The sequence below is a fragment of the Zeus faber genome (assembly GCF_960531495.2).
Source record: "Zeus faber genome assembly, chromosome: 3".
In the NCBI taxonomy this organism is placed as follows: Eukaryota; Metazoa; Chordata; class Actinopteri; order Zeiformes; family Zeidae; genus Zeus; species Zeus faber.
The window spans coordinates 27209203-27222998 of NC_137190.1; the positions used below are offsets into that span (position 1 = coordinate 27209203).

General features: G+C 43.4%; 1 protein-coding gene across 1 annotated transcript in view; it reads right to left on the reverse strand.

Moving 5' to 3' along the window:
• The window catches only part of LOC307227656 (E3 SUMO-protein ligase PIAS1-like), a gene marked incomplete at its 3' end in the record, with an annotated part of 50387 nt that overhangs the window by 13152 nt on the left and 23439 nt on the right, over positions 1–13796 (reverse strand). Inside the window, exon 2 of the mRNA XM_079997045.1 lies at positions 10220–10715. Within this exon, the coding sequence (XP_079853171.1) occupies positions 10220–10712 (493 nt within the window). The 5' untranslated portion in view covers positions 10713–10715. The remainder of the gene's footprint in view (positions 1–10219; positions 10716–13796) is intronic.

Genomic DNA, 13796 nt, shown 5'->3' on the forward strand with positions numbered 1-13796 from the left:
ATAATAGATGTCTAAATGTATTTTGCTTACAATCCGTTATGAACACAGCCATCTATAAGATCAAATACAGATCCATGTCGGAACATGTTGATAACCTTTTCAAAGTCAAAGTTGGTGAATATGTTCCGTTTTGCACAAGAAACCTTTAACGGCGTAATACTTAATGCACATACTCCAAAGCCTGTCAACAGCCTCGAACATCGTCTTATATAAGATACAACAACTACTCTGGGATCTCAGAGGTGTTTCAGCCCGGAGTGCTAAGCGGAAACGGATCTGTTACCATAAAATCCGTTCCGTCAGTGCAAAAGTGCAATAGCGACGCCCCTCTAATTACTCGGGGATAGCTTGCGAGCGGCGGGGTCACAGAAGCAATAACACGCATATTGAGGGAGAACAAAGATGGTAAACAATTCGGATTGAGCACAATCAGACTATGTTTAGTGGCAAAGTGAAGATCCGTCTCTCCGGGGTTGCACCTGGATCCTACCTGCGCAGAGCTCTCTCACCTCGTTATTCTTAAAGAGGGGTCGCTTGTTCTTATTGGAGGCTTTAATGACGAAGACTGTGACGCTCGGATGGTTTGAGTAGTAGCGGCTGAAAATGGATTATAAGTTGCTCTGGACAAAAGTGTCTGCTAAATGACATAATGTAATGCAATGAGATAAAAGGTATGAACTTATTCCAGATATAACTTTGTTAAACACACGTTTTGATCAGCTTTGGGATTCGGGTCAGATACGAAACGTTGCATACTCAAATTAGGGTGTAATTAGAGCATCTTTACTAAATGCTTCAATCACTTCAAGTTCCACGGATGAGCATCTCCACCCTGCACCCTTAATACGGGAGCTGTGTACACCCATTACTTATTCCAATGATGAGATTAAAAACTACACGTCTGTGTGTTCCTGAGTCTTTATACTGCAGAAGAATCATGTCCGCCTGGAGCATACTTCCTAACAACAGCGCCTCTCCTCTCCGGGCAAATGCGTTATAAATAGAAAGCTCTCGCTCTCTCTCTCTCTCTCTCTCGCTCTCTCTCCCCCCCCCCCCCCCCCCCCCCCCCCCCCCTATATAGCTCACTCTTCCTGACAGCGAGTGTCTCCAGTATTAAAATGCATCTGGCTGTGAGGGGCTTGAAGAGGGATGATGAAGCAGCATCGCCTCTGTCGCACGCGCGCGCGCACACGCACACACACAAAAACACACACACACACACACACACACACACACACACACACACACACACACACACACACACACACACACACACACACACACACACACACACACACACACACACACACACACACACACACAAGGGTTTTCTCTACGGGAGCCGTTTCATGTCTAGCACCCTTTCCCCTGACTGATTTTCCACTGAAACACTGAATTATACTGTATGCGTGTGCGCACTCTGAAGAATGTAATTTTTTCTGGCTGGCTTCTTTGCTACTTGGCAAAGAAGCAACTTGATCGCTGATTGGTTGATTTTGACACGAAGCCTTTTGAAAACATCAGCGTGCAACTCCTGACTTATTGGCTTCATAAATGACAGCACATGTACAAAGCATGTTTTCAAGAAACCCGTGTCTTGCAGATTCCTTTGGCTTTTCGTCAACGACGCCATGAATGGTCACGATATCTAGGTCCAGGTCGGTCAGACGATTCACCAACTGACTCTGTATTTGGGATATGGGCAAGGAAATTAAAGGAAGACGCAGGAAATACAGACAAGTACAGACAATGACAAAGGCCTGAGATGTTGATATGAAATGCAGTGATTGTAAATGACTTGCTCATTTGAACAGATAGAAAAGTCTGCGCCTCTTTATCTTTAACTAGTTTGTAAATAGATGCATGTAAATGTGGAAATACTGATGTCCCATGTCTCTCAAGAGTTAGTAACCCCATGAAAGTACACTTTAAAAACACAAATCTTTGGTCATGATCAAACTAAAGTTGCAGTGAGGGCCTTTGCTGAATTGATGACTGGATTCATCTTTTTTATTTCTATATATTTTTTTAAAGCCTCCTGGAGCTCATTGAAGCTTATCTTGTGTGTGTCACGTCCTCACAGGATCGTGCATTTGCTCTTTGCCTTGAGAACGTGCCAGGTGAGAACAAAAAGTCAGCTCTTAGAAATCAGCAGACAATGAAATGACGTATCGTATCGTTAGTGGTTTAGTTATTACTAATGTTACTCATTCAAATAATGTTCAGCAGTCTAATATTATAGAAATTATTTGAATAACAATGTAATACACATTTCAATGGCGGAAAAAAAAAATCTATATGTCAAGAGTGAAATTATTTGAATAACAATGTAATACACATTTCAATGGAGGAAAAAAAACAAAACAATCTATATGTCGAGAGTGAAGTATGAAGAGAGGATTGTTGTGTATGCTTTCTGGCGATTCCTTTCCCTTTTTCCAACAAGCTGCTCAGTGCTACAGCCAGCGTTCATGTTCACGCGTCACCACTTGCAGGGATACAGAAATACACAATTGCACATGCTGTGTATGCCTGAATCTGGATAGTGGGGAATATTCTGTAGTGGGATCAGCAACTTTCATTGAAGTAAATAAGCAGCCATTTGGGCAAAGCGCTTCCAGTTCTCCTAATACACCCTGCTATTCAATCTCTTTCAATCGTTTGTTCCATTTCTTACATCAGACATCTACCAGCACCTGACCTCAAACTACTCAAAAGTACCGAAATGAATCATGTCGATTCACAGCAAGTTCAGATCGAGACCGATTACTCAAAAAAAAAACCAACGAACAATTAAATTATACAGACTTTCCACCAACACCGCTCAGAAACAACTCCACTAAACTGTAAAAGCTAAAATGTAAACACTGATCCACAACATTTGAGAGACCGCTGCGCTTATATCATGGTCTGTTTGCGCACCAAGCAAAAAAAAAATACAAATAAAAAAAGACCTATTGTACCTTTAAACTGTCATTTATTTTTTTCACAATGTTTTCATCGACTGCTCAAGGACACCTTGACACCTGTTGCCAGGTGGAGCCCCAGGAGCGACCCAGCCTCCCCCCTGCTCCAATGTGCTAACCTAGAACAGAAGCAAAACATACACCGTGGATTAGGACGCGGCTACGGTCTGGTTCAAAGACGTGTGAGCTAGGCAAGAAATCATTTCCTTTACTGCAACAGAGGGCAGCTGGAGTGTGTTATGGTGTTAATTGCTCCGTTACTTTATCCGTTTGGTACATGGCGCACAGCGCACAGACAGACAGACAGACAGACAGACAGACAGACAGACAGACAGTCAGACAGCCTTCAAGGTGTGAACAACCGTTACTTTATCCGTTTGGTACATGCCGCGCGCACGCACGCACGCACGCACGCACGCACGCACGCACGCACACACACACACACACACACACACACACACACACACACACACACACACACACACACACACACACACACACACACACACACACACACACACACACAACACTCGGCCTTCAAGGAAAAACATATTTACAAAGGCCTCTCACCATTTTCTGCCCACCAAACTATTATGCCGGAAGGCTCCGCGAGTAAAGGTCAACCCATCCTCGTAAACACTAACCCCCACGCACATACAAGCACAACACACTCTCACACCCGCACGAAAAAACCCCCCCAAAAAAACAACCCCTAACCTCATGTTTTTCCTTCCCCCAACTGTGTTAATTAGAGTTTATAATGGAGATAAGTGCGCTGTAGCCTGCGATGTTGTGATGGTGCTCATTAGGGAATTCCTGTGCCCTTATGAGTGGTAAGCCTGGCATTGTTAGGCTTTTCCCTGTCTGGACCCGGGCCCTGCTGTCACTAACATTGTGAACTCTGCACGTTTTGCTTTGTGCTTTCAAAGTGAGGAGGTTACGTACGAGGGTAGCGTTTGAGAGGAAGAAAAACACCATTTTATGTTGCGAGTATGGAGAGCGGCAAAGCGTCGTGGCAAATTGTTGATGCTCTTGTGATGCGAGGAGCCTGGAAAGTTTAAAGATAGATCAAGCCCTTGTGTGGGATCACACAGACGTCAAGGTAAGGATTGGAAAATGTCAGGTGTCGAGAAAAAAAAAAAGTGGGTTTTCACAGATATCGCAGTGGTACTCATTCTCTGATGAACCTTCGAAGGCGGGACCCATCTTTTCATTTTTATCGCTTCACGGTTGGAATTGGCAGTGGGGGGTCAAAGTGCTACTTTGGTTGAGTAGACTTCTTTCCTTCTTCTTTTTCTTACGGCTGCTCCCGTTACGGGTCGCCGCAGCGGATCATCTGCCTCCAATACCTTCTGTTCTGCACATCTTCCTCCCTTACACCAACCACCTGCATGTCCTCCCTCACCACATCGATTGACCTTCTCTTTGGCCTTCGTCTTTTCCTCTTGCCTGGCAGCTCCATCCTCAGCATCCTTCTGCCAATGTAACTGTCATCTCTCCTACACACGTGTCCAAACCATCTCAGTCTGGCCTCTCTCACTTTTCCACAAAACTGTCCAACCTGAGCTGTCCCTCTAATGTACTCCTTCTTAATCCGGTCCACCCTTGTCACTCCCAATGAAAATCTCAACATCCGCAACTCTGCTACCTCCAGTTCAGCCACCTGCCTTTTTGTCAGTGCCACCGCCTCTTAACCCTACAACATAGCTGGTCTCACTACCGTCCTGTAGACCTTCCCCTTCCTTGGTTGAGTAGACTGGACTACTCATAATCTGAGGGTCCTCAACCTTGTTGAGAGGGGTTATTCGGCTCCCTGCCGTCATGCTTTGAAGCCTGACTAGTTATGTAAATGTCGGTTTCCGAGCAGTTCCCTGCTTGTCTTCAGAGTTACTTCATTGGTTATCGATAGAAGAGTTGATTGAACCAATTGACTCTCAAGCCAACTTCTCATTGGCTGCGAGGTGCATGGTAACAACTCAAGACATCTTGGCATCGTTTTGAAAGGTTTGCAGGTTAAGTGGATAGCACAAAGACACTCTTTAGCTTTGCGCAATCTGTTTTGTTTCTATGTAAAGAACAAACTGTTTGAGTGATACACAGATTTTTTTTCAAATTCCAACACCCTTGCCAATAAGACAGAATCTGGCCCTATATGGATTGCTGTTGATTATTCGGCCAAAAAAAACAAAAAGGCTTAAATAGATCAGACAAGCCCAAGTACAATGGTGGAAAGTCATGTAAAGTATGAGTACAATCACAAAGAACAAATACTCTCTTATCTATATTGATTTTTCTGTATTGGTACTTATGTAAGTATATTCAGTTTTGGAGACATACAACTTCTACTCCAGTATATTACAAAGCAAATATCGATACTTTTTAGTGTACTACATTTCAGCCTTGAAATAAATAAAAGGCTACATCTATCAAACTGCTGATTTTGAATTGCTCATTGATGATTCATTAGGTTCATATCCTGACTATCACACCACCTATAGTAGTGTTTGTAAGGTTTACTCACAGACTTCTTATACTTTAAGTACATTTGAGACGAAGTACCTACATACTTTTACTGAAGTTGAATGTCAATATGGTACTTTCACGTTTACTAGAGTAGTTTTGTGTCAGGGTATTTTTTATTTTTACTTAAGTAAAAGGCACTTCTACCAAAACTGCTCAGCAACATCCCAGTACATTTGTCACATGGTTTTTATGTTCACTCATGTGTGTTCTGCCCAAATTTCGAATTTTGCATTTCATTGGGTGCGTAGCATTGAAAGTGTTGCAAAATGCACCTCGACAAAGATTCTTAATTATTGATGTTGATGCTGTATTGTATGCTTGTAAAACTATTCATTTTGAACCTTGTTGAAATTTCACCGTCGACAAATAATCTGAGCCAACACACATCCTGGGAGTCAGCCATGCTTATTTATTTCTTCCCTGACAGTTATTAAAGGACAGAACTTACGTATCAATCACAGGTTTTTGTCGTTAAAAGCACAACAAGAAGCATGGTGCATGCATGGTGTTGGACTACTACTCATGACACAATGGAATAAGTCTGCACAACTTTGCAATTTGTGTGAATTCTATAGCCTTGATGTCTGCCACAATAATGGCAGGTCATGAAATGAAATCCACGAGCAAAAACAAACCAAAACCAGAAGGTAGGGCCCAGGCTACGCATACTGTACATGCAGAATTAATTGTTGGCATTTTGTATGCCAACAAATCACAGCTTCTGGAAGATCATGAGAGGTTTGACTCCAGACTAGGGTTGTGGCAGTGCCGACATATTGGAAAGAAACCTGCTTCCTGCAGACCTACTACATTTCTGTAGACCTTCATGCTTCCTGTAGAACTTCCCTCTTCCCGCAGACCTCCCAACTTCCTGCAGACATACCCGCTTCCTGCAGGCCTTCCTGCTTCCTGTAGATCTACCTGCTTCCTGTAGTGCTTCCTGCTAAATGGCCAGGAAGCGGGGTTCACACAGCTGCAAATCATCATAGATAAAGCATTCAAGAGAACAGCTGTTCACAAACACAAGAAGGGGCAGGTAAATATTCAACAAAATCAAAGAAAGTTTTGCCAAAGATACTAATCCCAATGTCTGAAAATGAAAGTTCATTCTAAAACGCACATTTTTCTTTGTTGCTGTTTTTCTTAGAATTAGCCCTTAAGCGAGTATTGTATCCAAATTCATAAACCCGTAATGACATGCCAGACCTAGCATTTCACCAAATGACGTTTCCTTCTTTTGTATGAATTGACGACTAGAATGGGCCTGACATTCGTATTCTGCTGAAGATGTGGGGATTAAATCATGTATAATGTATGTACATCACATTGAGGTCCATAATGAATACAGAGCCGGAGTTCTCTGAGGCTGATGGATCATGAGAGGTGATTCAACTGTAACACTGTAAAGTAAAAAAGGTGTTGTGGAAAAGCAGGCTGACCACTTTTTTGACCTGGAAAATCAGCAGGACTTCACCACAGGTAGGAGAGAAAGAGAGAAATAGATAAGGAGAGAGAGAGAGAGAGAGAGAGTGGGGCATGGCAAGAGAGAGAGGAGGTTGGCAATATAATGATAAACTAGAAAAAGAGAGAGAGAGAGAGAGAGAGAGCGAGAAAGAGAGAGAGAGAGAATTGGGGCAAGCAAGATAATGATAAAATGGGTGAGCGAACAAGAATGAGAGTGAGAGAGAGGGAGCAAGCAAGATAATGATGAACTGGGCAAGCAGGAGAGAGGGTGAGAGAGAGAGAGAGGGGGGAGGGAGGGGGAATGTGAGCTAATGATAAAGTGGAAGAGCAAATGCGTGGGAGAAGGGAGGCAGAAAAAATGAGAGTGGAGTGAGAGGGGAACCGGAGGCAAAGCAACAGGAGAGATGGGGGAGGGGATGAGAGAGGGTGAGCGCGGGAGGGAGGCAGGTGGAGAGAAATACAGATAAAGAAAGTACCAATGTATGTAATAAAAATGTGTGTGTGTGTGTGTGAGTGAGAGAGAGAGAGAGAGAGAGAGAGAGAGAGAGAGAGAGAGAGAGAGAGAGAGAGAGATAATCAGCAGATGGGGGAAGAGAATCTGCTCAGGAGACAGACCGACAGACAGACAGACAGACAGACAGACAGACAGACAGACAGCCTTCAAGGTGTGAACAGCAGTTAATGAGCATGCGTAATGACCGTCTGAAGAGGCTTCTCTCCTCAGAGCTCTATTATCGGGCCGACGATTATTCACTTGCAGCCAATCAGATCTCCAGCCTCCAGAAATGAGCTGCATCATCCCTCTCAGACTTCCTTTCCTTTCTTCTCTGTCTCTCATCTTCACTATACATTGTCCTCCATCTATGTCTCTCTTTCTTTGAGGACGGCAACGGAATGTACATTATTTATCCGAAGTATGTTAGTCCCTCTAGTTTGCGTGTGGTTTGTAAGAATATGTAGTGAGAGAGGGAGGGAGGGAGGGAGGGGGGGAGGGGAAGAGAGAGAGAGAGAGAGAGAGAGAGGGAGAGAGAGAGGCGGCGTGATGAGAGAGCTGCTGGCAGCATGTTTGTACATGCATCCGCAGGCAAATTAATTATGGCACACTCTCAGACTCCATTAAAATGCTAATGTAGGAAAATGTAAAGTTTTTCATATATTTGCCGCGTATTCCGTATACCCCGGGAGGTTTGTCTATCTCGCAAAATGTGTTTGTGCATGGGACTGCCTGCCGACACGTGTTTACCAACAAGCCTGGCTAAAACAGGGCTCAGATTAAATGTCACTCAAGCTCTAAATTGAAGACCAGACTAGTGTGTGCAAATGTGAAACCACAAAGTTTTGCATATGTTGACGCCTATGCATCCATGCTACGCAGGGAAAAACTCCTTTATATATATAAAACCAATTTTCTAATTGAAATATATTTTTACGAAAATACTGAGGTAGAATGCAAGGCCTATCAACCTTTTCATACGTACGTTCACCGCTCCATTTAAGCGCTAATGTCAGTGCGGTAAAAAAGGAAAGCTGTGGAGCTGGATTTGGATGAAGACTGATCGCAGGTCATTCGTTCTTTCTCTGACAGATTGATGGGTGTCAATGAAGAGGAGGAGAAGGGGGTGGCAACAACAGGGGGTGGGGGGGAGAGAAAGAAAGAGGTTTAGGTAACCTTTTAGGAAAAGGTTACCTAAAATAAATTAAATATTGTCATTTATACTGTACTTTATACAGTATAATATGATACAATGGTGCTCAACCTGGAGTCCGCGGACCACCCAGGGATCCTTCAAGAGGTTCCAGGAGGTTTGGGTAAAATGGTTATCAATTTAACGTCCACCAGCATTCAATTTACAAGGTGTTCACACCATTGGAGAACTGAAAAATAATGACCGTTATCCCCTGAACTACAGTATAGACAGGTATGGAAGTTTGGACGAAATCATATCCAATGATAAAAAAAATGTTCAGATTGGGGTCCCACAGACAAAATCATATCAAATGGTCCCTTGCCTAATGGGTGCTTGATATGAAAAAGGTTGATAATCACCAATATAATAGACATTAATACTGTCACGGTCACTGAAGTAGTCCTTGAATTTCCATTTCAGTTCCGTCACCACGTCCGAGGGTGCTACAGCGTGGCTGTAAACCATGTTTCAAAAGGTAATATTGCCAGTTTCTGCACGCTCTGCACGGACCCAAAGCAGATTCTATGACAGATGATTATTTTCCTTTTCATCAAAAAGGCAAACCAGGACGAGTTGGTTTTTTTTTTACAGCCTGAGAACATCTACAGTGGTGTTTGTTTACTTGACTACACTTCTGTGAAAGGGTGGAAGTGTCAAACCTCCCTGTCAAAATACAGAAGTTGCAAAATATTAGACTCACGCATTAACCGGGTGAAATTTGGGCAAAAGCGATGTCGATGCTGTTTACATGATTGGCATCTCAATTGTTTGGTGTCCCCCCCCCCCCCCGCCCCCAAGGTCTCGATCTCCAGAACCTTCTTGTGAAAAATGGAAGGTTAAAAAACAAAAACAACATTTGCTTTTTATAAAACACAAAGCGGCGGCAGTCTGCAGTTGAATACGGCTCACATAATAAGGTTCATATTTCTGACCAATGACTTGATTGTGGATAATTTGACGATATTCTGGGAACGACTATTAGTGCTTTCACGAGAGATTTATACAGAAGAGAAACAATCCATCCCACCATCAGATACCCTCAGACCAAATATGTGTATTTTTCTGTCTGAAGTTGTTATTTGAAGGGTTGGAATCTATTTCGAACGACAGAATTCCAACACACTCAAGGGGGTTTTTGCTGAACTGTCAAAGAGGCAGCTTCCTGCACCACACACCTGCATTGCAAGAATTTCTGCATCGCTCGGGTCAGTTGTTAAGCCTTACAGCATGGTGTACATCCCTGCCCTTATGATAATTACAATATGTAATTCAACGGGCATCATTCACCACAAAGTTATCTTTTCACTTGGTTTGTCAAATCCACATTACTAATCAGGGATGCACGTGTACAGCTACAGGTAAGGGTTCTGATACTGTGTTCCTGTAATCATACTCATAAAAATGACCAGATACCTAAACTAGATACCAATTTAGTTTGGTTGAGATCCTGTTCCATGTTTGATTTTTGAACATATACAGTATATCTCTGGCTGAACTGTAAAATAACAAACCTCCACCTGCAGCACTGCGCACCATGGCTGACCACTGCTGGTGTCTCAGCACAACCATCGCACTCACCTAGGCTGGTGGGCTTGATCAGCTCGTCCAGCATGTCGTAGAAGGGCAGCCTCTGCAGCTTGACATCGGGGTGCACGGGATGCAGCGAGGCCGAGGTGGGCAGGAGGTGCGTCAGGCCACTCAGCTCGTGCTTGCCGGGGCCCAGCAGCGACAGGGGCAGCAGAGCAGCCGGCGAAGGCGCCCCGCCGTGCCCCGCGTGGCCCTCGTACGCCAGCTGGGTGAGGCCGGCGGGCAACGCGGCTCCGCCCCCCCCAGCCACCCCTGCCGAGGCGGGGTGGTGCGGTCCGGGCAGGGCCATCTCCGAGGGGGAGACCATCTTGGCGGGGAAGCGGCGCCTGTAGAGCTCCTTGATCTTCATGTGCACGGCGGGGTTGCAGCCGGCCTTGAGCAGGTGCAGTGCCTTGGTGAGCAGTTCGTGCTTGCGTCCGTGCTTGTTGCGGCCGGCGTAGCCGAGCAAGACCTGCAGCTCTGAGACACGCAGGCTCATCACCATTTGCTGCCACAGGTCAGGAAGGGGAGGAGAGGAGGGAGAGAGGGATGGATGTGGTGAGTACATTTGGCAGAATAGACAGAATCATGTCCGTTTGTGGATCAATGTAGCAATTGGTTGATTCAATTCTTTCTGAATCCACTGAGTCACATTTTTTCAGTTGGGATGATTTTTTTAAATATATTTTAAAACACTGGTCAAATAAAGAAGCACTTTTTAGATTGAGATATAATTTTCCATATTGTTTTGAACACGTTACGCACACACGCTACAAAATGAAAACCGTCTATGTCTGTCTTCATATGTGCGCCACACTTTGTTGACCCTGCAGTGATATTTAGGTCAATGTTCTTAGAGGTAAGATCCCCATGGCAACAAACGCTTTACTGTCAATTACAGCGCATATGATTGAGCAACCCTCCTTTATCAGTTCTTAACTATCAACCGCAACAAAATCCAACATAGTGCCAGCGTGTTGGCAGCATAGTCCAATGTTTTCAGAATCGTCTAATAAATTCTTAAAACCACTTGCGAACTGGAAATTATTGAATTTCATAATGGTGAGAGCACAGAGGTCTGTGTTCAGTTTGGGGTTAGTATGGGTTCCTTCGGTGTGCTATCAGTGATGTCTCCTTTAATTAAATAATCTCCCACTGAAATTTCATGTTAAAAAACACCACATATTACGACAGACTTTTAAGGCATAGCTTATCGTCATTCATTTAGACTGCAAAATCACACTGTTTTATCTTAATTTCAGGATGACACAGCGTCACTAAAAGATGATTCACAAGGATATTGACTTATCGCCACGGCACAGTTGTCTGTCTCTCCCTCCCTGCCAAATCTCTCGCTTTATCATTTCATCCCTCTCTTTCCCCCTCCCCCCCACACACAGCCAAAGTGATAGCCCTGCTCATGTGTGTCCACGACATCTCTGAAATAGATGCATCAACATGACAACGACCAAGAAGGCAAATGGAATTCTATATGAAGCTCCCCACTGTTGTACAGGGTGTACACTGCGCGTGTGAGCGTGTTTTTATGGTTTATCCGTATGTGCACACCTGTGTCTGACTGTATGTGTGCCTCTGTATTTTAAGTGTTTGTGTACGTTTATCTGTTTGTGAGTGATTTTACATGCATACATCTTTGTGTGTGTGTGTGTGTGTGTGTGCATTTATGCTTGTTTGTATTGTATGCCTTGCCTCTCTGTTTTGCCTGTGTGTTCATTTGTCTCTGTGTGAATGTGTTTGTATGTTTGTCTGTTTGTGTGTGTGTGTGTGTGTGTGTGTGTGTGTGTGTGTGTGTGTGTGTGTGTGTGTATGCGTGTGTGTGTGCGTGTGGGGTGTCCACATGGACACAAACCCATTGGCGCTCCAGACAGTCTGCATAATTCGAATGCTGCTGTAGAGTGCGACAGCCATCGGCAGTTATTGTTTACCGTTCAAATACAGAACAGCATGTACCCGACTATACACAAAGAGTGGGGCGCGCATGCGCGCGCACACGAACATGCACACGCACACACACACACACACACACACACACAGCTTAAGAATGTATTTTTACAATAATGATAGGGAAATGCACATGATAAATAAACATCACAATGTCAAAAATCCAGGATCCACCTGTAAAATATAATTTCAAACCAAAACTATAGTTCTTAAAAAAAGGCAGAATATTAATTATTTGGATTGCAAAATTGTACATCACCACGTGATGCTTCATGCGATGACACTGTGATCCTCCTCTAGATGTAATTATATATTGACGTGACCATCAAATTGATTGGCATACAAATAATTGCCATTAACACTTTCATTGCCTTTTCTTATTCAGTTTATGTTGCTATCACTGTATACTGTAAGCCTGAAAATCTCGATATAGGCAGTTCATTTTTCTCAGCTCGATGGAAAAGACGCACAATTTGCATTCTATTTCAGATAAGTTAGCACTTTCTTAAAGTCCGGGGGAAATTCAGGATTTGTTATGTGTTGCAACACTTCTTCCACTAGCTTAAAATTCCCCTTAGATTTGGATGGGAACATATGATGGTGGAATCTAACGACTTTACAAAAAGATCACGATTAGCTCAGTTTTTCACTTGGGTGAAGTAATAATTGTGACAGCTCAACCCACATGTCCGACTTTTCTAACCTCACTTTGCTCCAAATATAAGCACCCAATAAAACATGACAAAAAACATAAGACAGATGCAGCTCAGGCGCTTTGGCACCAATGCAACACGTAATGAAAAGAAAGACTATCTAAATATCCTCAGGTAACAGAGCATTCTTCAAGCGGGATCAGACTCCTCAAACACAGGAGCGGCGTGGAGGCGGCAGCCATCTGGCTCATCAGATTAGAAAACAAAAAATACCAAAGTCAAGTCATTATCGGGAAATTGGTATCAAATTATGGCAAGGGTTTGGCTGATATTCTTTTATCCCAAAACCAAGACCCTTCGGGACCAAGATCCAAAGACCCTCATAATCGGGGGGGTCGGCCGTTTAAAGACTTTGGTCAGAAGAACTGCTTCATCCTAAAAGCTTAAAAAGACTCCATATTTCACACACAATAGATTTTGATGGTAGCACACAATATTTCTGGTGGAATAAAGTCTGTGCACCTCCTGAACTACACACTTGCAAACTATTCTAAAACAACAGGGTCTCTCTAATATCAATAACAGACACCTGTCACTATGAAGGTCAAACATGGCCAGAAAGAGCAGAGATAATGTGTACGGTGGTGTTCCAAATGTTGTAGACCGTTTCGAATTTTCTGCTTTTTCCGACAAAGGCATTTGATAATGGATCATTTTACTCGATAAATAGATGGGGAATGTATGTTGTTGTGTTATTTGGGTTGTCTTTATCGATTATATTGCATGAAGATCTGATCACATTTTGGGTCAAATTCACGCAGAAACTCTGAAGGTTTTAAGGGGTTCACAAACCTTTGAGCACTTGTCAGATTAATGCTAATTAAAAGATTTTAAAAAACCAAAAAAACGCATTTATAAATGCCACATGGTGGCAGATTGTGAAACAGATTGTGGCATTTAGGCAAGACTCGTTA